The 26496-nt window shown below is 28.1% G+C and overlaps 1 protein-coding gene across 9 annotated transcripts; it reads right to left on the reverse strand.

The window, feature by feature from the left end:
* Nucleotides 1-1694: 1694 nt before the first annotated feature.
* Nucleotides 1695-26458, reverse strand: LOC114124659 (uncharacterized). Of its 9 annotated transcripts, XM_050198186.1 has the most exons (13): nucleotides 13013-13287; nucleotides 12481-12929; nucleotides 10556-10730; nucleotides 9766-10224; nucleotides 9502-9665; nucleotides 8677-8959; nucleotides 8036-8158; nucleotides 5806-6293; nucleotides 5533-5748; nucleotides 5381-5452; nucleotides 5142-5320; nucleotides 4976-5056; nucleotides 1695-3193 (listed from the first exon to the last, which is right to left on the reverse strand). In XM_050198186.1, exons 6-12 carry the CDS (start codon nucleotides 8875-8877, stop codon nucleotides 4983-4985), a joined length of 1353 nt encoding a protein of 450 aa, XP_050054143.1. In that variant the 5' UTR covers nucleotides 8878-8959; nucleotides 9502-9665; nucleotides 9766-10224; nucleotides 10556-10730; nucleotides 12481-12929; nucleotides 13013-13287; the 3' UTR covers nucleotides 1695-3193; nucleotides 4976-4982. The 9 variants fall into 9 exon arrangements, with proteins under 9 accessions (XP_050054143.1, XP_050054139.1, XP_050054144.1 ...); XM_050198182.1 differs by having other exon boundaries at nucleotides 9502-10224; XM_050198187.1 differs by lacking the exons at nucleotides 10556-10730; nucleotides 12481-12929; nucleotides 13013-13287 and adding exons at nucleotides 25648-25745; nucleotides 26312-26458 and having other exon boundaries at nucleotides 9502-10224.
* Nucleotides 26459-26496: the final 38 nt, after the last annotated feature.

The raw sequence follows: 26496 nt of genomic DNA on the forward strand, positions 1-26496 counted from the left end.
TGATGTGGTTTTATAACCAATTCATAACATAGATATCAATTTAGTTTAAGCCAGTCATTAAATTTTTTGAAGTACTCATAAATTATATTGAAAATAGACTTGAAAAATATTATCATCGTTATGTATTTCGATTTTTGAGTCAACCCTTTTCCAAATAGGTACCTATATGTAAAAATATGTTTTAGGATTTATTTTTCAAAAATCGTTTATTCAATTAATACGTTCTAAAGAGTACGTTGATCGTTGATAGTTCGAGTAGCTAGGGGCTTTGCGAAGAATATATATTGATAAAAGTTATGTTCGTTTTCAGTTTTAAGATTTACCGATAGTATTCAGGTAATTCGAGGAAATAAAACGGCAGAGAAATGAAAAGGAAAACCCGTTTTGTAGTTTTCAAGTTCCCCGCCGTTTTCGGGTTAACCGAGGTGGTTTTGTTAGGTTTTTTAATTTAATGATTTAAAAATCAAGGATAATATGCAACCCAGTGACCTTCTTAATTCCTATAATACTTGCTACCGTATGATTGTTTTTTTTATTCATTTTAAATTAAATAAGTGTTGAAGCTTGAAGTTTGTATTTATTGTATTGAATTGTTTAATCTTTAAACAATAAATAAAAATATATTAGACTACACTAACAAGAATTAAAAAATACAAATTTATTAATAAATGAAAGTTAATATTTAATCTTTAATTTGATAAAAACTAGAGATAAATCAATAAACAATATAAATTCATGAATTTATTAATAATATCATTAATAGGTTTTTTTATCAATATCATAATATTAAGTTAGGTAAATATTTAAGTTTTAAATAAAAAATTTCATATTCCAACTAATTCGTGTTCAAGTAGCAACTATATTATGTACATACAGTATATTTTCAAATATTTGTATGTAAGGTTTGTTTTAAAATTATTTACCAATACTAATAACCATAAAACTTTTGTATTATTTTAAGGTATTTAATTCCGATAATGGCGATAACAATTTGTTGTTCTGGCGTTCTGTAGTTCTACTACAGTAACAGTATACGTACAAATTTATTCTTTACAGTATATTAAATATTAATCAAATTGTTATGTATGTATGTATGTATGCATGCAAGAATAGTAGACAAAGATAATCAAATATCAATTGTTGTATAGCAAGATTAAATAATTGATATATTATGTACAGACTACAATTTAAAAAAAACATTATTAAGTACACATAGAAAAGTACACTATTTAAGAGATTTTTCCAAGGTTATTACATCTCGGTCTCTATAGACTATAATAATATTTATTATTTGATTAATGTTTATCAGACATTTACAAATCTGTTCAGCGTGTATAATGATTAACTAAAAAGTTATTTCATTATAATAATAAAATTAATTGAATTCACTTGCAATTGTTTATTGTTCCAATATTAGTAGACTCTCGGATAACATAAAATATTAATTTTCATTGGATTTTTATTAATTAGAGAAAAATATTGAATTTATAAATTTTAACATTCTAACACAATATATTTTGATTTTTGATTATCAACAATTGCTGTTCAAAAATTTAGTAAATAAAAAAAATATTGCAAAATGTTTATGCAATAATGAACACATACTACCAGTTTCCTAAATCAAGTCCTGCTGTGTATAAAATATATAAAGATTTATAATAGTATTATAACTATAATATAAAAAATAACACCACTTGTGAACAAATTAAACACAACATTTATTAATTGAAATAAAACCCATCGTAAGTTGGGTGGTGTTTCATTTTGGTCAAACTTAATCAGTACAAATTGACCATTCTTTTGATAACATAATTATTATCGATTTGGTCATAATACAAATGTACAATATGATAGACAAAGCAATTAGTTATAATTCAATAATAATAATAATAATAATAATAATTAAAACATAATCAATCAATTAATTTATACTATGGAACAATAGTATTGCTTAGGTATTTTTTTCTTAATAATACATTTTAGAGCTAAAAGACATTTTAATTATTTATTAAATGTAGACATAGCTTAAATATAACATTTCAACAAGAAACAAATACTGCTAATATCCTTTGATTTGAAAATAAAATGAATAAAAATAACTAATTAACATATGGTTGGCTAAAAAAAAAAAGGAACTTGTAACTCTATAATTGACATGTTTGGTAATGGTAGTTCTAAACATTAATGTAGAGGTAACTAACAAATATCATTGAAAAAAACTTTTTGAATTTATACTTAAAATAAATTGTTTGTTAAAATGAAAATAAAAATATTATTTATGAATTATGGAGAAAATTAAAGATATATTTAATAAGTATCAAATTTTTTTTAAAAGAAAAAAATAATACGTAACTGATGGCAGTGACCATTTCATCTAAAGGAATCTGTTTGCTCAGTTATTTTAAACAAAGTTGTCTAGTATTTTGGGTAATATTCAAACATGCCTAACAATTTATATAAATTTAATGGAATACATAATTTGAGATCAATATTATGTACATTAAAAATATTAATGCGTGGATTAATTAAAAATAAATTTTAAAGTGCTTGTAAATAATTGAAAGTTTGAGTTAAAAAAATAATTTAGATGTAACTTTGAGAAAATATTACAGAAAGTGTATAATATACTATATTATAGTAATACAAATAGGAATGATTGATCTTCATAATAATTTACACAGATCTTATTTTAGCTTAACAAGATAGACAGGATTTTTATAAAGATACTGCTACATTTACAAACTATTTAATAGTAAAAAGAATAAAATGAATTAACTAAAACTTTGAGCATAATAACATAATATAACACATAGAATTTTAACAGTTGCTTTGTTTTTATACACAATTATATTTTTGAGCAATATATAAAATTATTATTTAGGAGGCAATGGTTAAAAAAAATAGTTAAGAAAAAACAAATAAAAATATAACTTATTAAGAGAAACGAGAAAATTGTACTAAGATTGTTAAGTGTAATATAAATGGACTTAAAATATATTTTGGCCCGGTTTTTTGTCCAACAAATTACAATAAAATAAAATTATACAAATTTCTAATTGCAAATCAATTTATCTAAAATTTGTTTACCAGTTGGTAGTGTTTTATTAAAAAATGACGGCCAGTGAGAATATCAACCTTCCACTGAACCACTTTTCAGGTAATGAATTTTTTTAGTTCTGGTAATCATTGTTAACTGAAAATAAAATACATAATATATGCGTATTAATTAAGTAAAATAAATAACTAAAAATGATTTAAATTAAATTGTTCTAAAAAAATATTGTAATAAAAAAAGGTTTGAGTTATCTACTAAATTTTAGACCAATTGAAATAACTATTTATTGTATTATGCAATGTACAATTAAAAAAACAATTTGAATTTATTATAAGAAGATGTCACACATTTTCAGTATTGTGTTGTTAGTTTACCATAAGAGTTAAATGAACTAATATCAAATTTAAAGATAGAAATATTAATTGTATTTATAAATTATGTATTTAGGTTATTTTAATTTTTAAGTAAGTTATGCAATTTTTAAACTGTAATATTTTACAACCATAAATAACTAGAAAATTGAAATAAAGTGAAACTAAAAGTATAAAATAACAGACATTTAATGTGTTCACGTTAATATAACAATAACAAACTTGTTCCAAAACTAATTTTTTTCCCACTAAATTGAATTTTATTTATACATGTATGAATTTATTAATTTAAATATGAATTGTTAAAATATTAAATAATATCATAATTTAATTTAACCTAGTGCAGTTTTTCCTTTTACATATTTATCCTCTATGAATTTCAAAAATGTATTCTCTCTAAATAGCACACAACAATTTAGTGAAAAAGACTCTCTGATATTCAAAAGTTTCACTATAGATTAAAACAGATATGGAAACATAAATAATATTCTTACTTTCAAGTTAGATCATTATAAGTTAATTAATTCTAACTTTAGAGCTTGTAACACAAAATTGGTTCCATTGAACATACATTTTTTAATAAATATGTAGAATGAAGATCTTAAACGAAAATGTGATATACATTTGATTTCTATATACATTGCAATAATTGTAAATTTTTAAGTAAGAATAAACAAAGTAGCACTATCTTTCTATTAAACATTAAGTTTTTAGAGAGATATTTTTTAAATTTATTTTTAGTTTCTTGAGTATAAGAAAAAAATAGAAACTAATGAGAATTTTTCGGAATTAATAAAAAGATAATTTCATAACAAATTTATATCAGATTTAAAAATATTTAATCATTTATTTATTTAATATTATATGCAGTACTTGTGTGCTATCACAACTACCATTGCTTTGTAGCGACTACCTTGATGTCGAATACATGGCGTGCAATGCACGTATTTTTAATATGTTTATAATAATACAAAACAACCCAAAGCTAATGTCAATGTATTTATTGATAATGTTGTTATCAAAATTTATGAGCTATGGGCATTGTTTTTTTTTAACCATGTGACCTACTTAGTGTTGCTAGTAAATCGAGGGATAATTTTGTTTTGAATGTCCGAGCGAGAGAGTGGCCCCTAATTATCTCTAATAAAATTAGGAATAGAACTCACTTGCAAAATGCAAAATTAGAGTAGGACACGGCGTCGTTATAACCCCTGACTATATACATATGTGGCCCGCGGTAGTTGCGATAATGCACAAGTACCGAAAATTGTATGTTAAATAAGCATATATATTTTTTGGATTACTCAATAACTAATGATTTCCGAAAAAAAACTTTTGGCACCATAATTTTTAAAATGTTAAAATACATATATATTACATATTATATATGTACAAATACATATATTATATATTATAAATATGTGGTAGTTGCGATAACACAACAAGTACCTTATATTCTTATAATAAACTATTTAAACAATTTAAAAATACAAAAGTTAAGATAATAAATAAAACTATGTTTGAACAAAATAGAGTATAAATTACTCACTCAATAATCAAAATGGAATACCTCTCAAGGCAACATCTGCTAAAGTTTGTAAGTTGACATTGGAGTCAGACGAAGCAGAATCTATAAAAATATTATAATATAAAAATCAATATAATACGTAATATTAATGTTAAATAAAAAATAAAAATATATCTTATATACTAACTTGTATTACTTTGACTTTCAGCAAATGTTCGTGAAACACGTTTTTTATAGTGAACATGTGCAGAGGTACTACTGGTACTGGATTCTGGACTTGACAATCTACTGGAACTAGTTTCTGAAAATAATGGTGATGGCAGTCTTTTTGGTTCCTCAGCAGTTTCACATTTAATATCATCATCACTAAAATTATAATAAATAAAATTAAAATAAGCAAATTATATATTAATAATATATATATACTTTGTTCTGAAACGTTTTTTAGGAACTACCATAATTGAAGTGGAATCTAGTTCTTTAGCTATATCATCAGAACTAAAACAAAAAATTGATATGTTAAATACATTATAAAATGTGTGCATTGTATATTATGTAATAACTAATAAGAAACCTACATTAATTTTCTTTTATTATCTTCAATTATTTCGTCAGTGTTTTCTTTTAGTTTGCGCAGTGCAGCTGCTTTGGCACTATTTCTTGTTTCACGGCGAGATTGAATTGGTAATGAATTTATTTCAGGAGCTTGATTATTTTCTTCTTTTATGTTACTTTTCTTACCCTTACGGCGTTTAGTGACAGTATCAGCAGCGTTATCTAACTTTTTTGGTCCCCTAAAAAATGGAATTAATTAATTTCTAAGATCATTAATATATTTTTCTAGTAATTACGATTTTTTATTTTGGCGTTTTGATAATGTATCATTCATGAACTGTTGGTAACGTACTCCTTTACAAGCCCTACTTATTCTTCCTCTAGGTTCATTTACTTCAATTTGTTCACTTATAACTGGTAACTGTTCAACCACTATAGGAGTTTCTATAACGTTTGAGTCATTTGAGTCTTCTTCATTACGTCTTAAAGTGAATTTTTTGTACCCAGACCGATAATATGGTTCAGTCTTTTGATCTTGAGCAGTTTGAACACAGAGATTCATATTTTCCTCAGTGTCTATATTATTATTTTTGGTAACATCACCAAAAGTACGTTGTAGGAACTCAGATGCTTCAGTACTAGACTTTTTGGGATCATCCTTGAAAGCATTACGGTATTGAAGAATAGTTTGTTTTAAAAACTTAGTAGATACTCCTAAATGGTTAGTTGGAGATGGATTTTGGATAGATAAATTTCTTTCAGCTATATCAATTTGATCTGCTTCCTTTAAAATAAAACAATGTAATTATTTTTTTAAATATAAAACAAATAAGAATAACCTATTCCTTTGCCTAAACCATGAAGTCAACTTATTTTATTGCTCGTTTTATTGTAAAATACTATTTTTTTAATAATATAATATAATAAAAGATGTATATTGTATATATTATGTATATTATACATATAATAATGAAATTCATACTATGGAGCACCTTAACTTATTTCTATTAATACAGGTTGTCACTTATTATAGATATATCAATTTAAAATGGTGGGGTTATGTTAATTCCACTATTTCAACCTTGAAATCAATACTACATTTTTATTTCACACCCAACTAACAAACTAAGATATTTCAAGAAATATTTTGGTAGTTAAATGATAAATAAAATATAGTAAACATTCTACTATAACAATATAGTTTTATATGTATTACTATATTTAAATATTGGTAAGTATAATAAATAAAACGTCAATAATCTACATTCGTACAATAGTGGCAATCAAAATGATTAATAAAACATAATTTTTAATCCTATTTAAACTTTATAACCAACTTTATAACCATATATATAGATATATACATAGACTATAGTTTCAATACCTATATCAAAGACCCATGTAGTATACCCACAAAAATATTATTTTGATTTATACCTATTACCTAACTAATTTTAAAGTTAACAAATACATTAAAATTATTTATTATAATAAAATCATCACATTTAAAATTTATAATTTAAATATTAACTAATGATTACGTAAATGTGAAATAAATATAATATTATAAATTATAATAACAATTAATTTTTGTACTAGTGAGGTTAGATTAGACTGACAATAAAAAACTTCTACTTAATCGTTGAAAATAATGACACCAAATTTAACATATTATTTACACTGTAATTTATAATACTGACACAACTAACTATTATTTGCTATTATAATTATAGATTAATTAAAAGCATAAGATACATAATTAGTCAGATTAATCTAGTCATAAGTGTAAGTGTTATTAATAATAATAAAAAATTGTAAGAATATTTTCTAATAAAATAAAATTAATAATTAGGTGCCTAATAATTAAAGTATTAATAAATAATTAAATTTAAATTATACTTAATGGTATGATTATGTATTAATGCATCATCAAACAATATAAATAGTACAGACTACAGAGTGCTTCTTTTTTTTTAAGACATTATTAATATTTTTGAATAAAGATTTTTGTCATTGACATTTTTTAATTCTTAGTTTTTAGATTAAAAAGCACTCAACATATATATTATTATTTTCTTATTTTATATTTTCCTAAACACTTTGTTGGATCTAAGTTTGGATAAGATTTTTTATACAATAAGTATTTCAAGTTTAGACGAGTGAAACGGAATGACACAGGATAAACAGCATATGTTGGCCACTTTGACTTTAAAACTTAAATCATTAATAATTTTTGAATTTCATTCATTAACAAAATGTACACATTTAATAATAGTAAATGAACAAAGATTTAAAGATTTTATTTAATAGAATTCAAGTATGGAGAAAAATGAATTCTAATGAATTTAGTATAATATATTTTTATTCAAAGTATTTTAAAACTTAAATTCATTAAAATAATAATAAATATATAAAATGAGAAACTTTTGTTAACTGATTAATGATTGTATATTTAAATTTATAGTTAGGTATAAGGTTCATGATTTTTTATAGAATGTAGAAAAAATGAAAGCATAACCATCTTACCATTTCAGCTTTTTCCAAAAACCTCTTTTTTGGATAATAATATTTTGTTTCACTAACTGTATCTTCCGCTTCGTACTGCATATCTGACCATGTAGTTGTATCTTTAATAAATGTTCCTTGACACTAGAATGTATAAAACAAACTATTAGATATAATAAAATAACAAAACATAACAAAATAATTTTTTAATTTTTGAAAAATAAATTCTTTAAAATTAAACTTCATTAAATTCAATAAATGTTTAATTAATTGATCAAATGTATCACATTACAATGTAGCAGATATAATAATTGCTGGTTTATAAAAGACTGAGTTTAGTTATAATCAAGAAAGAACGCATTGCATATTTTTCTTTAATAAATTTAGATTTGGACTATTTTGCACAAAGAATAATTAAAAAACAATTTATTATGACTAATATTTGACTTTAACGAAGATAGTTACTTATCAGTTATCTAAGTGTAGGTACTAAACACATTAAAGCCATATTTAAAAAAAAAAAATCATATCATAATTACAAACTTATCGTATAAAATAAAACTAAATTATCTAATAGGCCACCATAGTTTTTCAGATTTGGTAAACAAGTATTAAAGAGTGAACAAATATATTGATCTACTATGTTTATTAAATTTCCTTACTGTTAGTTTGAGATGTATATTTTGCGATGTATTATCAGACCAACTATTTGAGGGCGTCCTAATATTGTTGTCACATGATTCAGTCCCCATTATTGAATTTCTACGTTTATACATCTTCATAGCTTTAATGGGTCTACAAGATTGAAAAGCACCATTGTGACTATTTTGATAAGAGTCTTCAAGACCAACATTAACGCTCATGGTAGATAACAGATAATATGAAATATTATTTAGCTACGAAATCAATTTGAAAAGCTATATTAAAGCTTTATCATAATCCAATCTGAAACATTATTACAATAGGATAAGTTTCAAAAACAATCGTTGAAGTTACTGCTTTTAAACAAATAATTTTGTATAAATTTCAAAAACAAACAAGACACTGTTCAAAAATATTACGAAAATCTAAAATTAGTAAAATTATAACCTACTTCAACCTTAAAATCAACACACGTTGATAATCCAGACATAGGATTCGATTAAAATATTTACCTATTATAATACACTAATACACATATATTTTAGAGTATTAAATATAAATAAAATATTTTTTTAAATGTTAAAAGTTATCGTGAAAAGTACAATACAAATTGATATATATGTTTCGACAGTAATAGTAATCATTGAAATTTTCCAACAAATTTATTAGGTTTGTTAAATATTAACAAAATGAACTCTACATACTTACTAAAAGTTTTCAATACATTGAAAATGACATATTATATATAGGTAATCAAAGTTCAAATCTCAATACATGGTAATAAAGTATATTCTGTTGAAAATGCAGTATTTAACATCCTCGTGCAATGGTACTGTTAATCTTACCTAATTTTCAAATTTATCAGCAAAAGATATCTTGAATAATCATATTTAAGTTATGTGTGATTTGTAGGTGACAAAAATCTGATGATCGAAAGTTCCTTGTTCATCATAGATTACATCCATCACTAGGTACCCGCTTTTAGAATAATATCAGCTAAGTTTCATTTCTACAAGTAAATGTGTAATTATAACCATCTTTTAAAAAAAGAAGATATTATATAGTAATTAAAAGAGATGAAACATATATAATTGAAAGTAGAAACAAACTGAAAACTCCAAATTCCCACCACCACCATGGAAGTCGACCCAATATGAAATTTTAATCACAAAAATAAAAGCTTCTGCTCCCTGGAAATTAAAAAATAGATTTAATTGAACATCATATATATATATACATTATACATATATATATATAATATAATGTATATATAATATGTATATATTAAATACAAATTTTTGTTTGGAAATCCTTGAAATCAAAAAAAAAAAAAAAAATTATCAGACTTCACATTATTTTCAGTTGAATTTCTGCTTCATTATGATTGATGAGATATTTTGTAAATTGTATTTCAAGTTCAAGAGTTAATGACACAGTCAGCAAATTTCACTTTTACTCTAATACGTTTGCGAAAAGCCTAAGTTTACTTAATCAAGTACAGAACCCAATATATGTAAATATATTATTTTTTTCCGTCCTCATATCCAATCCACATTTTCCGTTCGGTTCTGAAAATAATGATACACAGGCAATATAGATAAAATTGTCGACGTAAACGTGTTAGAAAAGAAAAAAATCGTAACCCGAGTGTCATATGTATTATTTTAAAACAATGTGTACAAAAGTTTGTTTAATTCGAATAATAGGTATGTATATAAATATATAGATGCCTAGTCGATAACTCACAAGTTGCAATTCCATGCGCCAAAATTTTATTAATAGAAGGGGAGAGAGGTGTTTACCTTCGGGCAACGATAACTTTCTCATTATTATAATTAGTTTCGTTTTCGTACATATTATTCATAAGTAACAGTACACTTTGTATACGTGTGTACCTACCGGGTCTCAAATAGTAAATTGTATCACTCATGAGTGGCGAAAACGGCCGAATACCCCCCTACAACAAGTTGTTTCAAAAACGAGCAGAAGCAACAGCAACAGGACACGTCCAAACGCGAACGATTAAGTAGAACAGGCGCCTATATCCTCCGACGCCAATGATTATTATAGGTACCTATCAATAGACCATCTCAATTAATATTGTCGAAAACGACAAGCAACACCTGAGTAGGTATTTATATTACACACCTAAATATAATATAATGAACACCCCGACAACGGTTAAGATAAGTAGGTAGGTAAAACTGGTGTAATAGTGTAATACAATATACAAAATAATATAATATTATTAACAAATGATATATTAACGACTGTAGCGGCGGCGGTATTATTATTAGCGCGCAACGCACCGGGACAGAGCGCGCGTCCATGAGAATGCCAACCTTGAACGCTCCGAGTTTTGTCTATAAACTTGAAATTTGAACGATCGACAAGTCCGCCAAATACTGAAGCAAGCACACGCTACACAGTTGATCACATCGATGACATGACATTACAAAATATAAAACACATATAGGTACACGCCGACGGTACATACCACTGTAGGGTGAGCACGCGCCGAAATGCACACACAGACATGTTATATATATATATATGATACATAAATTACTATTTATAATAATAACGGTCTTCCAGGACGCGGAAGACAAGATGCAATAATAATAATAATAATTTATTATCTTTTTTAATATTATTTTTTTTACGGGTACAGGATAGCACCGCGGCGTATTGTTAGCCGAATCGAGGAGTTCGCTTACCGTTTGGAGTATGATAAAATATTATTATTGTAAATAGCGACGGGCGAAGGCAGCGGGGCAGCTGAGGTCGTCGACTGCGGGAAAAATCCTGGTTCCTGGACAACGGGCGGCCGCGGAGGAGAACGAGAAAAAAAAAACCGAAATCGGAAAAACGAAAATCAGTTTAACGGCGTCTGCGGCGGCGGCGGCGGCGGCGGGACGTCGTCGTCGCACGTAAACTGGCGGCGAACAGAAGTGGAACGGTGCAGACGTAAAATAGTATGGCTCATTCGCTGAGCGCGCGCGCGTACACACACACACACAGTCGCGGGAACCACCAACCGCACACGCTTACCGTGCGCGGCGCGCAAGCGCAACCGCGATCTCTCATACTGTCGCGCGCGCACACACGCGCACGCGGCACACACACACACACACACAATGACGGGCGCGCGCGCGCGCCGCCGCCGGTGAAACGATTACGTTTTTACACGAAAATTGTTTGATAAATGTCAAGTACAAGATTACAAGTCGGACGGCCCTGAACTAGGCATAAATATATATAAATATATATGTAAAACGTGTATACACAATTGCACACGTACGTGCGTGTGCGACATAGGTAATTAACGGGCGACATATTACAATAATAATTGTTATTAAATTATCGTCCGCGTTACCGTGTAATACGGGAACGACGCGCGGGTCGGTCGGCTCTACCGGGTGTAGTTACGTGGGACTCGGACCGGCCGCGGTCGATGTCTCTCTGCGGGCGCGTAATGCGCGTTGCTGCTAATGCAGAGTAATGCGTATCGATAAAAAATCGAAACGAAAAAATTTCGTTGACGGACTGAGCGTGACGGAGAAATGTAGGCCGCCGCCGTCGGGTGCGAGACAAAATATTATAATATTATATTATGAGCTACCGCGCCGTTTAAACACGGCAAGAAATCAGCAATATCTATATTTTGAGAAAACGTTTGTAAATCTCGACGGGCGACGGCGGCGGTCGTGCCGAGCTACGTGGTGATTATGGTGCGGGGAGTGGGAAGGAGGGGAAGAAAAAGTGGAACATATTGCACCATTACTTATATAGTTATATCATAACCGCGATCCTGACCCACTTACCACTGGGCGCATGCCGACGTCCTTAGAGCTTCGATTATTTGTGCCGCTGACGGTTTCGCACCAGACACGCCGCGGGGACGATGTGAATGATTCTGCTGGACCGACGAAGCGCGCTGCAGACACTACGCGAATCCCGCGGTTTTCTGGCCGGCGATGACGGTTACGTATTCAAAAAGCGCGTACAGGTCTACGACAACTTACTGTGCGTGGGTGTGCGACTCCCGCACATAGCATACAAAACAATGACAACAGCAACAATAACAAAAATAATAACAATGTTATCTATACGGGTAACGGTACGATGATACCTCTAGTGATCCGATCGACGACCGTGAGTTCGATAATCCGCAGCGACGGTAAATACGAAAATTCGTACTCACGATTGTTTACACAGCCCAATGACGGGTACTAAACATCCGTAGACCGCCAAAGTCCGAGACGACAATATTCTAACGTGATAATAATATTATGTTTATAGGTAATATTATTTTACGTGAAATAAATATTATGATAATAATAATAACAATAATACCGTCGGCGAGGGTCGACAGCCGCCACAGACAGAACACAGCTGACGACGCGGACGCGGAATCGTCGTCGGCACTCCTCGACACCACTAATAATGTAATATTATAATAATAATAATAATAGTATATCAGTAACGAGCACGGACGACTGCGGCGCGGCGAAACTGAGACGCGACGGCGGAGGTAACGGCAACGGCTACGATCGGTGTGTGCCGGACTGCCGGGCCGGCCGTGTTGCTGCTACTCGGTACGGTGACGCGTGTGACCCGCGTGAGCATGTGGGGGATAAGTGGATTGTGGATAACCGATCGCGGCGGCGGCGGCAGCGTCTCACAGCGTCCGCCGTGACGTCACGGCCCGTCGTCAGCTGTTCGGAGCCCGACGGGTGGCGGCGGCACGCAGGACGTCCCCCCCCCGGCTACCGCTCCGCGACCGCGGAGGAAGGGGCCGCGGTTTTGCGGCAATCCACGCGCGCCGCGACGTACCTGCCGCAGCGGCGGGCTGCCCAAAAAGAAGCGTGTGCGTTGCCGCGTGTAGCGTAATACGTAGGTAGCTAAAACGCACACGTACGACGACTACGCGTACCTAAACGCTTTCCGATGTCTAATGAGCGGCGCGCGACACGGGCGACAATCGATACGGAGCGATGCCCTCCCGCGCGTCGTGTGTCCCATTAACGATAGGTATTTAAATAATATACTTCGTCGGTCGTCGTAGTGCCTACCTATTATAATAACAATAATAATACATCGACTGTGGTAGTAGAACGGAGTTTTAATTTCCAAACACATCGTTTCGGTTTCCGATGTGGGTATGACCGCGGGTGTGCAACAATTTATTTTGTCGTCTGGCGTGCGCGTATGCGCTTCCGGGTATATCTGGCGATCGGATACGGCACCGTCTGTCCGATTGTCGTCAGAACGGAAGGTTTTTTCAAAAAAACGTAAAGGTCTGAAAGAGTTGGGTAGGTAGATATACGCAGTTGAAATTGTTGAATGACAAACAAAAGCGTTGGCTAGCACCAGTAGCACCGACACTCCTCGCCCCCGCTCCATCGACAAGTCCGAGTACTACACGCATCCGTCGTTACGTTCCGGAATGATCTCGGAGGTCGACCGAACAGAGCTGACCAACGAGACCAGATGTACAAACGGAATTGTGTTACGCGATAACCGGGTTTGTTGGGACAAACGTGACGTCACATTGCGTCTTAATTCCGCTTTTTTGTCTTCTACGTTAACAATAATAGTAATAGTACACTATACCATCAATTAACTCCAACGCGCAATAATACAAAAATACAATAATATATGAATACTTTAATAGTAATACATAGTGTCATAGTAAATAAGTGTGATGATTTCATAACGATTATCGACAAATGACACGTATCTACACCCACTTCACATTTTAAGTATTTCAAATCAAATTATAAATATGGGTAAGGGTAAGCATAACATTATATTATTCCGAAATAATGCTATCCGGAAGGAATTAAAGTATACGAATTGTATGTATTATAAATTATAATATTGCTTTCTAAAGTAGGTTTTTAAAAATTGTTGACCCATTTTATCATTTAAAATATTTATCATAATATACCTCTACATTAGATAGAATGTTTGATATTTTAATGCGTTGAGATAAATGTCAAATTACAATTAATTTTTAGCATTATAATAATGGATTGAACAATGACAATTAGTTTATTCTATTATTCATTGACATTTATTTATAGGTATAATTATATACATTTTTATTGGTGCAAAAAATAAATTAATATTTTAGAGTTTAAGTAAGTATTTAAGTAAGTTGTTTTCAGATTTGATTATTAAATAAGAGGCATTAATCATATCACAATTGTTTAATTTTCTATTGTTTATTTTTAAAATTGAAACATGGTTTTTTAACTTTATATCTTATACATAAATAATATGGTCTAATGTAGTAATGACAGTAATGTATATAGTTCATTCAATTAATTAATGCTACTAATTTGCCCGCATCTCTCGTGACCCACTTTTTAAACATTATTAACATTCACGTTAGTACGATACTCAAGGGAATCTAGAGAATAAAGAAATCTAAATTTAAAATATGTATCAAATTAAATTACCTATATTTATTATATAAGAAAACAAATATACATAAAATTGTGTTCACGTTCACGTAAAATACAAATGTAACTATGTAAGTTTAAAAAGCAGTAGGATTATGATGTTAAAAGGTTTGTAGTAATTTAATATTTATATTGAATATATAAAAATTATGATATTAATGATGTTAATATTAAAAACAAATACAAATATCATAATTGTTTTTAAGGTGGTACGTGTTCGTATCTGTGTAAATATATTATGAATGTCTGTTATTCAAACATTTAATTAATTTATGTTATTTTGATAATTTTTATTTTAAAAATTAAATTTTTTAACATTAACACAAAAATCAAATAAAACTATATCTATTTCAAAAACATAAATACAGAGTGCTTATAAACAATTATTAGTATACGTATGATGGATATGAGAACATGATAGTATTATTATTCAGTCTAAATTGTATTGTATAATAATATTTAATATAATAATAATATGTTTACTTATTGGTTTTATTAACGATTGAAGAATGGAGATAATGATACTGACTGAAGTTCTTCCTCATCAATTACCACTCATGCAAACATGACAGTACATAGAATATTATAATTTGGTAATAAACTAATAAGAATAACTAATAACTATAATTATAAAAATGTATATAGCTCGAAATTGAGTTTTATCTTTTTGTAATAACCATAAAAAAGCAAGAAAAACTTTATAATATAAATACCTAAATATAATCTTAAAATAATGAAAAACGTCATTGCTGAATACTTAGAGTAAAATTCATAATAATATAATATGAGTTTTCGTGGTACTACGAATAACATTTTTAAATTATAATGAAACAATTAATACTGTGTTTATCGTAATTTATCATTTAAATTAGTAATTATGTCCAAATTTGATAGTGAAGTGTCTATAAAATATAATTGCATTTATATATCTTTTAGATTTTATGGTTTTAGTATGAACCATATGTAAGGAATCTTGTATTACATTTTTTTTTAAAACTTATTTTTAATACATAATACAATCTATAAATAATTTTTACAATAAGCATGTTTAAGGATTGTATTTATAATGGCATGATTGACATGTTGAAGTAATGGCTAGAGACAACACTTACTGAAAACTTAAATATAAAAGGAAATTTACTATGAATTGAAAAATACAAAATAATTAAGACATTTTTGAGATTTTGTCGAATTTTATTAAAATGCTAAGTTTAAATGTATATTTTAAAAATAAACAAATAATTTTAACATTTTTATGTAGATAAAAACCATTTTACAAATCTAAAATAAAATGTTTCAAAAAAAAGTGCCAAACTGGAAACACCATAATAAATTTGAATAACTATGTATCTATGTAAAAACTAAGAATTCTTTATTTATTATTTTATTAATGATTTGGAATTTTGTGGCTGCTAATTTTAAAGTTGGGGGTGTCAGAGTCCATCTGAATTTTCGCTTATGTTATATTTTAAATAGTGTACCAATTACCTATTAGTTAGTGTTAGTATTATTACACTCTAATCAATCTAATCTTACCTATTTATTCATATAAATTTATTTTATTTTATTAAAGAAAAAATGTACAATTTGTAAACATGCATAAACATTACAATGAGTAAATATTGATAACATTTTAATTAAATGTGACAACTCATATTAACTAAAATAAATAATAGATATAATAATAGATATTACTTGGAATTTAATAGGAGGATTAAGATCGGGTGGAAAGTACTATTTAAAAAAAAATTAGAAATAAATCTAAAAAGGGTCATCGAATTCTATTTAGCTGAAAAACATTAAATAAAGTACAGACTTCTTTTAGGTATTTGAATTGTGTCTACTACTCTTCTGTATTATTTATAATTGAGTCCATTGAACGTCGCATGGTCTGTGATACACAACGATAAGATATACGAGTATATTGGATTTGATGGAGAATAGTTGTTTGAAATTATCACAGCTGAGCCAATACTTCGTAAACACGTCATATTTTATTGTGTTTTCTTAAATTATTATCTAATAATGTTAACTTAGAAAAGTTCAATGAACACAAAAATGAAATGTTTCAGAACAAAATAAATGCTCACTAAATACAAATTAGTAACAATGAGTACATGGAAACCTATAATTTTTTTTTATAAACAAGCACATACATTTTTTGGGAGACCATTACGCTAAACAATCCAAAAATATTTGTTAGACCTAATCCCGACAGCTTAAAATTATTTATGAGACTTGATTCAATATTCATAATTTAACTATAATCCTGTACAATATAAGATGATTTATTTCTGACATCGGACATCAGTAGCAATAGGAGCATCTATAAATCTATAATACCTATTACCTACTTCAAAATCATTAAATAAAATAAAAAGTGGAAAACGTATAATACGACGATTTACCTATTTACATCTGAAGATAATATTTTGTACCTTGTATCAGTTATATCTATTTAATTCTAAATAATTCACAAAGTACAAGTATTGAAGTATTAAATAGCCAATAGATATACATAAAGAGTAGGTGTACAGTAACAATAAAATTAATAAAATATTATAGTATTATAAATAAAATATACCTATACCTAATAGTATACCTAATATCAATTTTTTTTCAAATTAATAAAAATTCATATATAATATGTGGTATTATATGAGTATATGACTAATTATATGTACTTTCAAGTTAAATTATTATTTAATTTACTTTTAATAAAATATAATAATAATGTAATGTTTGTAAATGGTACATAAAAATACTTTTGCTACAAGACTATTTGACCATGTAGTTATAAACTATAAATAATGTTTGTGGGCATTTTTAAATTTAGAAATGGGATAGGTAAATGTCCAATCATTATTAAAATTGAATATGATAATTATACATCGATATAAGAACAATACCGCGTTTAATAGTTTAATAGTAGAATAATTACTCGGAACGTTTGCTTATACTAATGATACAAGTATGATGTATATTACATATTATATCTTCTTCTATACACCGAAATAAATGTACGTTTGTTTGGAGCTTATAAACATGGAAGCTACTGAACCAATTCACGACACTACATTTTGCCTATATTATATTCTTTGAGATTCGAGGAGTTCATACCTTCATTTTCAAACCCCAATAAGTTGCCATAAGGTGACTCAAACATAAATATTGTTTTGGATATATTTTTTTTATAAATAGGGTTGGCATTGGTTGCAGAAATAAAAGTCTTTATAAAAACACATATATCAACGAATGTAACTTAGCTTATATACATTCAATTCATTTGCGTACCGATAGGGTGGTTAGGGGTTTAACCCCCCCCCCCCATAGAAGTGAAACATGTATTATGATTTCTTTAATAAAATATTACATTAATAACATTTTATATACTCGTACATATACATAAATGGTAAACCCCCCTCCAATAAACCAATTCTGCGTACGACCCTGACTCAAATATTAGGTACTCAACTGTTTTTGACGAAAATTTCAAATTGTTATTAGAAATATCGGGAAATTTTAGAAAGTAGTACTATTTGAAGTAACCCGTAATCATCACATAATTGAAAATATGCTAACATAAAGAGTTGAATTGTCCTTATTAGTTCACAAATCAAGGTATACACCACATAATCGAGATATAAACTAAAACAAAAGGTAGATACACCAATATAAAACCGTATTTTATAATTGTATTTTTCACCGGTTAAGTTATGTCTAAGTTATGCAACTAGTTTTTAAGTACCTATGTACAAAAATGTCTGGGAAAATTAAAAAAGCACTTTATAATAATTATGTATTGATGATTGGTTTATAATTTACTTAATATAATATTAAGTTAAAATATATATATTCAGTTTCAAAAAATTGATTTAAAAAATTAATTTTTTGTTTAGTATATAATGTAATATGTATACTATATTTATATATTATATTACTTAAGTAGGTAAAACAAAAATGCAATTTATAGTAAATTGTATCTAATAAAGAGCATCCATTATGTATAAAATATAATTTTTTATAACTAAAAAGTTTTAAGAACTTATTATTTCAACAGGTAAACACAATAAATTAAGGTAGGATTTAATCAAAATATTATACACAAAAAAAATATAACTTTCTAAACCTATTTCTTAAAATTTAAACTATAGAAAGTTTATAAATAAAAAAAGAAACAATAGCAAAGAATACGTGAATGAGTGAAAAAATGCACTTTAAAATCTTGTTTAAAATTTGGACGCTAAAAATATATGTATTTTTTATACAATTTTATCTACGAGTGAACAGCAACTGGTGTCGAAAATAACAAAAATAATTTGACTTATGATTTTAAGTTAAAATATTGCGTACGTTGACATTTAACATGGTATAATTAGTTACATTTAGTAATTTAATTAGGTATTGTAGCTAGTGTAAATATTTAAAAAGTTGAAAACTAAACATTTTATTACCATGATGCTTTATTTATTGTACTATTTTCTAAAATAGTTACCTAGTAAAGCTGTAACCTGTTTGTACATATTTTTACTATACTGATTTTTTTCATTATTTTGTTGTTTTTTACTAGCCCCTTACCCTTTTACGCGGGTACACATACTAATTATTTCCCTGCTTTCCTGAAATAAACGTTGAAGTTCTTCGTGTCGTTAAATCTACAATGAAATATCGTAATTTAATACTTTTTTATAAAAAAAAAATCAAGAGATATAGTAACTATATTATTCATTCGAGAGAGAAATTAATAACCGATTGTATAGCTACGTTTATAAATTATTGAATAATAATTAATAGGGAAGAAACGTACTTATACAACAACTTAGATAATATTTACTACAAGAACATATTATTCCTATATCATTTATTTATTTATATTATTCTAATTTTATTAGAAAAATTAATTTTATCAACATAAGCAAATAAATCAATATGTAGGTACGTAATAATATTAAAAAAAACAATATACGAGTACATTAAAATGGTAGGAATATCAAATCAGAAAATTAACGATAATTGATTATATTAAACAAATAGGTATATAAGATTCTATTTTAATAAAAAAAAATTAGCCACAATTTTTAATATAATGTTATAATTCTTATAATAAATTAAGTTGATGACAATATAATACATTTTTAACTACATATACCAGTTAGATAACTGAGGGTCCTAAGTCTCTAAAAATGAGAAGGAAAACATAAGTCCATTTGAATTTTAAAAATATATAAAAGCTTGCCTAAATTATTTAATTATATGAAAAAATTCACCTAAATGAAAATCACCTAATCTATCTGAAATATACTAGTAGTAAATATATTGAATAACGTATATGTCATATTATATAATTAAATCACATGACTGTTGACATAGTCTATTAATGTAGAATATAAGACAAAGACAAATAAAAATTACGCCTTGCAAAAACCTTATTAATTATTTAGAAGTTATATTTTATTTTCAGTTCATTGTTAATATTATCTATTTCGTCCACAAAAGAAATACGCGGAACTATTTTTATATCGAATATAAGAAAAATAACGTAAATCAGTTATTATGTAGATAATTTGCTAATTGTTAAATGATTTATAAAAACTAAAAAAAAATATTCAATTATAATAAAATCATAGAACGGTAACATACAATTTGTGATTACTGATTTCTGATAATAACATTCAGTGTGGGTCTTGAATATTTTATTAACTTAACTACTTGTTACATTAAAAATAATTGTAATACTGTTAAAAATATAGGAATTAAGAATATTCAAACTCATATTATAGTACTCGATAAACAATAAAAATATTAGAAAAAAATTCAATAATACTACTGAATAGTATCATACTTTAATTTAATACAAAAAGTAGATAAAAATAAACTTATGATGTGGCGTTTATTGTTATACATAACTTATAAATAACTATATATATCGCTTGTTCTTGGCAAAGATTAAGTAGTTTATAGTGCATAATATTGGTTAAAATTAAATTAAATTAAACGATAATAATTGTGTCGTAATGAAAATCCAAAAGACATTGAAGACACAATGTTTTTAAATGTTTACCCCTGAAACCGCAGTGCTGCCCATTGCCCATATGAATGTACACGCTGCCACTAGTGCCAATATAGTAGCACTTACAATCTACATGTATAATAATAATAATAATTGTAAACACTAAAACTAAACTATGTATACAATTGAAGACGTAACTGTACATACCTTCTTTTTTGTAGTTAATAAATATCTAATTTATTTAACCCGGCTAACATTAAGTCATCTATAAGACTTCATCCTTTTTGAAACAATTACAATATGCAATGACAGACAAATTGAAGTAACCTATCGGCTATCAATGACAATCGTTTTACAGGATAAACAAATATCTAGTTAGTAGTTTCTAAGGTTTTTATGTAATATTTTGATTTCTTATTTTTCTATCATCTCCATATTATCCAAAATTTAAACCTAACCTAAGTGAGTCCACCACTAAGTCCTCAGTTTTACCATACTTGGACAGTTGAATCTCACTTATTTAGTTATTATTTTAACCTAACTTAACCAGGCCAAAAAGAGCTGATGATCGTAAGACCCTTTATAGGAATTATATTATATAAGTTAGAAGGTTACAAATAAAGTCTACGCACTATTACAATGTAAAAATACTACCCTTTATATAATGTCTAATACTTTATAATATTTAGTATATGGTATAGAGCGACCGTTGGCCGATAATTGTTGACTAGATATAATACGTCAATCGTCAATGATTAATATTTTCTCCGTTCTTATTCATTTATGCCGTTAACTACATATACCTAAGATGTCAAATTTACATTCCGTAAGATCTTCACTAGATTTGGAATTTGGCTCAATATTAAAATTTTTAAATTATATCAATTATCAAATTAAAAAATAACATATATTATTATCAATTAGTTGCATTTTTATACCATTTAAATAAGTAGTCTTATTAAAAAACTACAACCAATATTAAATTGATTTTATATTTTTGTAATACTATTTTTACACGAGATGAGGGATCAATCCACTGCGGAAATTTCAAAAAAATTATAAAGTATGTTTTATAGACTAAAAGTAGTTTCTGTAAATGAACTTCTTGCTATACAAACATAATAATGTAAAAGCTTATCCCTCCGCCAAGAAAAAAAATGTTGTGAACGCATCTGGTATACTTACATGTACATCATGTTGCCCAAGCATTCAACCTTCATGTCTGGTATGAAGGCCTCTTGCACAAATATCGATTTCTACCTACCCTATACTTCATCTCAGTAACGGTTATACAATATACATTTATACATTATGTTCAAAGTGGGGGGGCGAAAATAAATCCAACCCTCCCCAACCACATAATATTTTTATATATAGTACAGTCGAGTCTCGATAACTCGAATTTTTTTTGTCCCTAGGGGTTTCCTATACCTCAATGCAATATTTGTAACTCGAATTAATTTTTACCTCCCTTAAAATTCGAGTTATCTAGACTCGACTGTATATACCAGTCGATCGCAACTATTATTAACGACTTTATTTTTCTGGTCAATCATGGCAACCTAAAAAAATAAAGAGTACTAAAAAGTTTACCACCCCTGCCACCTGGTATATAATATATAATATACAAAATCAAATCCCAAGGGGAGCGATCCACCTATTGCCTCCCTTTTAACCACCACTGCTTTATCTTCTTCTAAAATCTTTTCTTTTTCGTCGTACATTTGTGGTACAGTGTGATGAAGAACTCCCGAATCCATCTCATAAAAGCAAGTATACCACAAGGTAGCATCATTGCCTCTACGTCAAACAACATTTACACTGACAATATTCCTCATATTATACTATCAATATTACTTACCTAACTACCTTTACAAATGATATACCGGTGTAATTTCTTTTAACTTTAATACACAGCAACAAAAAACCTCCAAGATAATTTACTAAAACTCCAGAATTGGTAACCTTAGCGAATTAAGATAAATGAGAACAAATCAACCCAAATCACCGTTATTCTAGGCCCCAATGATAATCCTCAGGTGTTTTAAAACAAAAAAATAATTCCAAAGGAAGACTCTATAAAATATTAATTAGGTGTTTATCTTAATAAAAGACTAACCTGCAGAGCAACACACAAAAAAATATAAATTAAATCCTTAAACCTCAAACTACGCAAATTCAGGCACCTTCGATCAAACATCTCACTCGAAACCTAATTACTCATATATAAACATATTATTCACCTGATCATGACCTATGGTAATCTAACAATGGGGCGCCGCCAAAATATCAAATCTAAATATTTTTCTATCATTCCAGTCCATAAATTTAAGGTTAATAATAAAAACTCCACAGTATGGTAGCAACCATACCTTACAGTTTACACAACGACCTCAAGAGGACACTACACCCATATGTGTTGTCTCCGTCTTACAAAATGTAAGACATGCAAAAACTGTTTTGCACCGGAAAAAACTGATGATGACAGTCATAAGCCATAACCAAAAAATAAAATGTTCACCACATAAAAAGGCGAACTTTGGCTGTAAAATATCGTTTTTTATTTTTTTGATATGTCTTATACGAAAAAAGTTCTTATTGTTTCAAAATCATGTATTTTAAAATTTGATAATATTTTTTGTAATTTCAATACTTAAAAAAATAAATAAGATATTTTATAGCCAAAGTCTTCCTTTTTATGTAGTAAAAATTTTATTTTTTGGTTAAGAATTCTTCTCAGTTTTTACCACACAAAACAGTTTTTGCATGTTTTAGATTTTGAAAAACGGAAATAACACATAGTGTCCCTTACACTATCTATACCAGAGATTGAGAGATGGTGAGCCTATGACACGCGCTGCACGCTTTTATAGTGACACACGCAACCGTCATCATTCGTCGAATGTAAAATTTTATTTACATTTTTTAAAAGTTTAAAGTTTTTAAAGTTTAAAAAAAGGGTCACTAAATTAGTTGACACGCAGGGAAAATAAATCTGACAAAAATTTTTATTTGACACGCGGACGCGGGTGTAGAAAGGTTCACCATCTCTGATCTACATGCACCATCACTCTACAAACTCTTGCCCGCATCTCGTATTCAAACATCCACACACACACACACACAATCTCCCGAACCTATTAATTTCCAATTTGTCCTTTATCACTATTCCTGACAATCTTCCCCGACGTTTTAAACAATTTAAACGTAACTGATATTGTGAATTATTTATCTAGTCATTCTAAAAATACAAATGATAAAAGTGTATTTAATAGCCTATAGGTAGAGCCAGTAATGATAAAAGGTATCTCTCAATTGTTTTAAAATTCGAAGTAGATATCAAAAATATATATTTCACTTCTTAAATTAGACCAATTAATTCTAATACTGACTCAAAAGCTACTGTAGCAGTAATGGGAGGTTAGGCCTGTCAAAAGTAAATATGCTATGTAAACGATTAACGAATATGATGAACGGAGATAATAAATTTATCATTGGAGTTTTTCTAAAGCACATATTATATCTTTGGTATTCCGAGATAAGTCGGTAGTTTACAAATTATAATATTAATCTATTATTATATATTATTTATATAACATTTTTACGATTTTGGCCATAATGGCATAAACTATATAAATAAATTTATATAGATTATAAAACGCATTCATTTAATGTCTATTTAACATAATATATTTTAATCTATACTTGTCAAATGTTTAATTTATCATGTGTGCTTCATAATAATTTATTTTTTATCTAAATAATTGTAGTAAATAAAACAAAAACTAAAATCAAAAAGAGTTTTTACGATGCTTCATAATAATATTATTAATTATTATACAAATAAAGTGGTTAACTTTATTGTCGTTAATTTTTTGTGAGTTTATAATATGAGAAACTTTGATGGGTACCTACTTTATATAAGTTATCACACTTCTACATACAGACATAATATTATATTTAAGTCTGGTTCTATTACATTTAATTGTATAATAATCACCAAGATAGATAAGCGTATACAACATTATCTATCTCGATGATAATAATTAATAATAAGTAGGTATACACTATATATACGCCAATACGTCATATTATACTCTTAGTCATATGTGGGGACGATTTAAACTTTATAGTATAGGTACCTAAGCAATATCATACACTATATTACTATAAACATTACGCCGTGTAACCATACCGTGCTACATTGAACATACCAAAACACCTAATTAATATTAATAATTATTAGTCATTACGTTTATGGTACATAATAATACCTAGGCGGTGTCCATATCGGACAACTTTTAGTACTTAAAATAATTTCGATAACACTTATTATAGATATATCTATATAATATAGACTATATTAGAATACTTAATAATAATAATAATATTAGTAATAGGTAAAAGTAGTGAACAATTTAAAAAACATATTTCTATCCTAAGTCAAATTTAAATTTTTTAAATGGTCAATTAAATATTATTACAATAGTTTTACGAAGATGAACACTTACATTTCGCGTTGTTCCCGTCTGAAATCCGTTTGAGATTATATCACAAGCAACAGGCAATTATATTTTGTACACAAATCACTCGAATACGAAGGTACAACCTATATTTGATAAAACACATTATTAAAAATTTTTGTTTTTACATACGAATTGGTTGATGAATTTAAAGGTAAACAAATGGATTATATTATAATTTTTTTTCGTGATCAGCTGTATAATAATACAAGTAGACACGTGAAATAAAATTTTATAAAAAAATAAATTAAATCTATAACAATAATCATTTTTGATTGATGTTTATTCTTTCTTCTAAAATTGGTGCAGAAAATACCGAAAAATGCAATGTGCACAGCATAATATTAAAATATTTTTCTATATTAACGAACGGCAACCGTCAAGCAGTGGTGAATATTGATTGACGTTAGGTATAGGACATTGATTGATTTTTAACGAGCCGGTTCAAATTTATGAATTAAAATCAAATAAATTTATAAAAATGCATAGATACATATTAAGTATTAACAATTGATGTATGAAATGCAAGGAATCACAGTTTGATTCACAAACTAAGATATATATACTATATATATTATTATTATACTATATTTTAGTTTGTATAGTGTAATGGATACCATTTCAACCGATAATAATGATAATTGATACTTACTATACATTAAATTATTACACCTGAATTGTGATATTCTCATAGAATTTACCGGAATGTCTGAATGCATTTGACGCGATCGGAAATCAGAATTCGGAAGAAACGAATAAAATACTATTTTCACCGCGTAACTTATCATATACCTCGCGGAGTCGCGGCTCGCCACTTCGGATCAAATACTACATAAT

The sequence above is a fragment of the Aphis gossypii genome, chromosome 1 (assembly GCF_020184175.1).
Source record: "Aphis gossypii isolate Hap1 chromosome 1, ASM2018417v2, whole genome shotgun sequence".
NCBI classification, from domain to species: domain Eukaryota; kingdom Metazoa; phylum Arthropoda; class Insecta; order Hemiptera; family Aphididae; genus Aphis; species Aphis gossypii.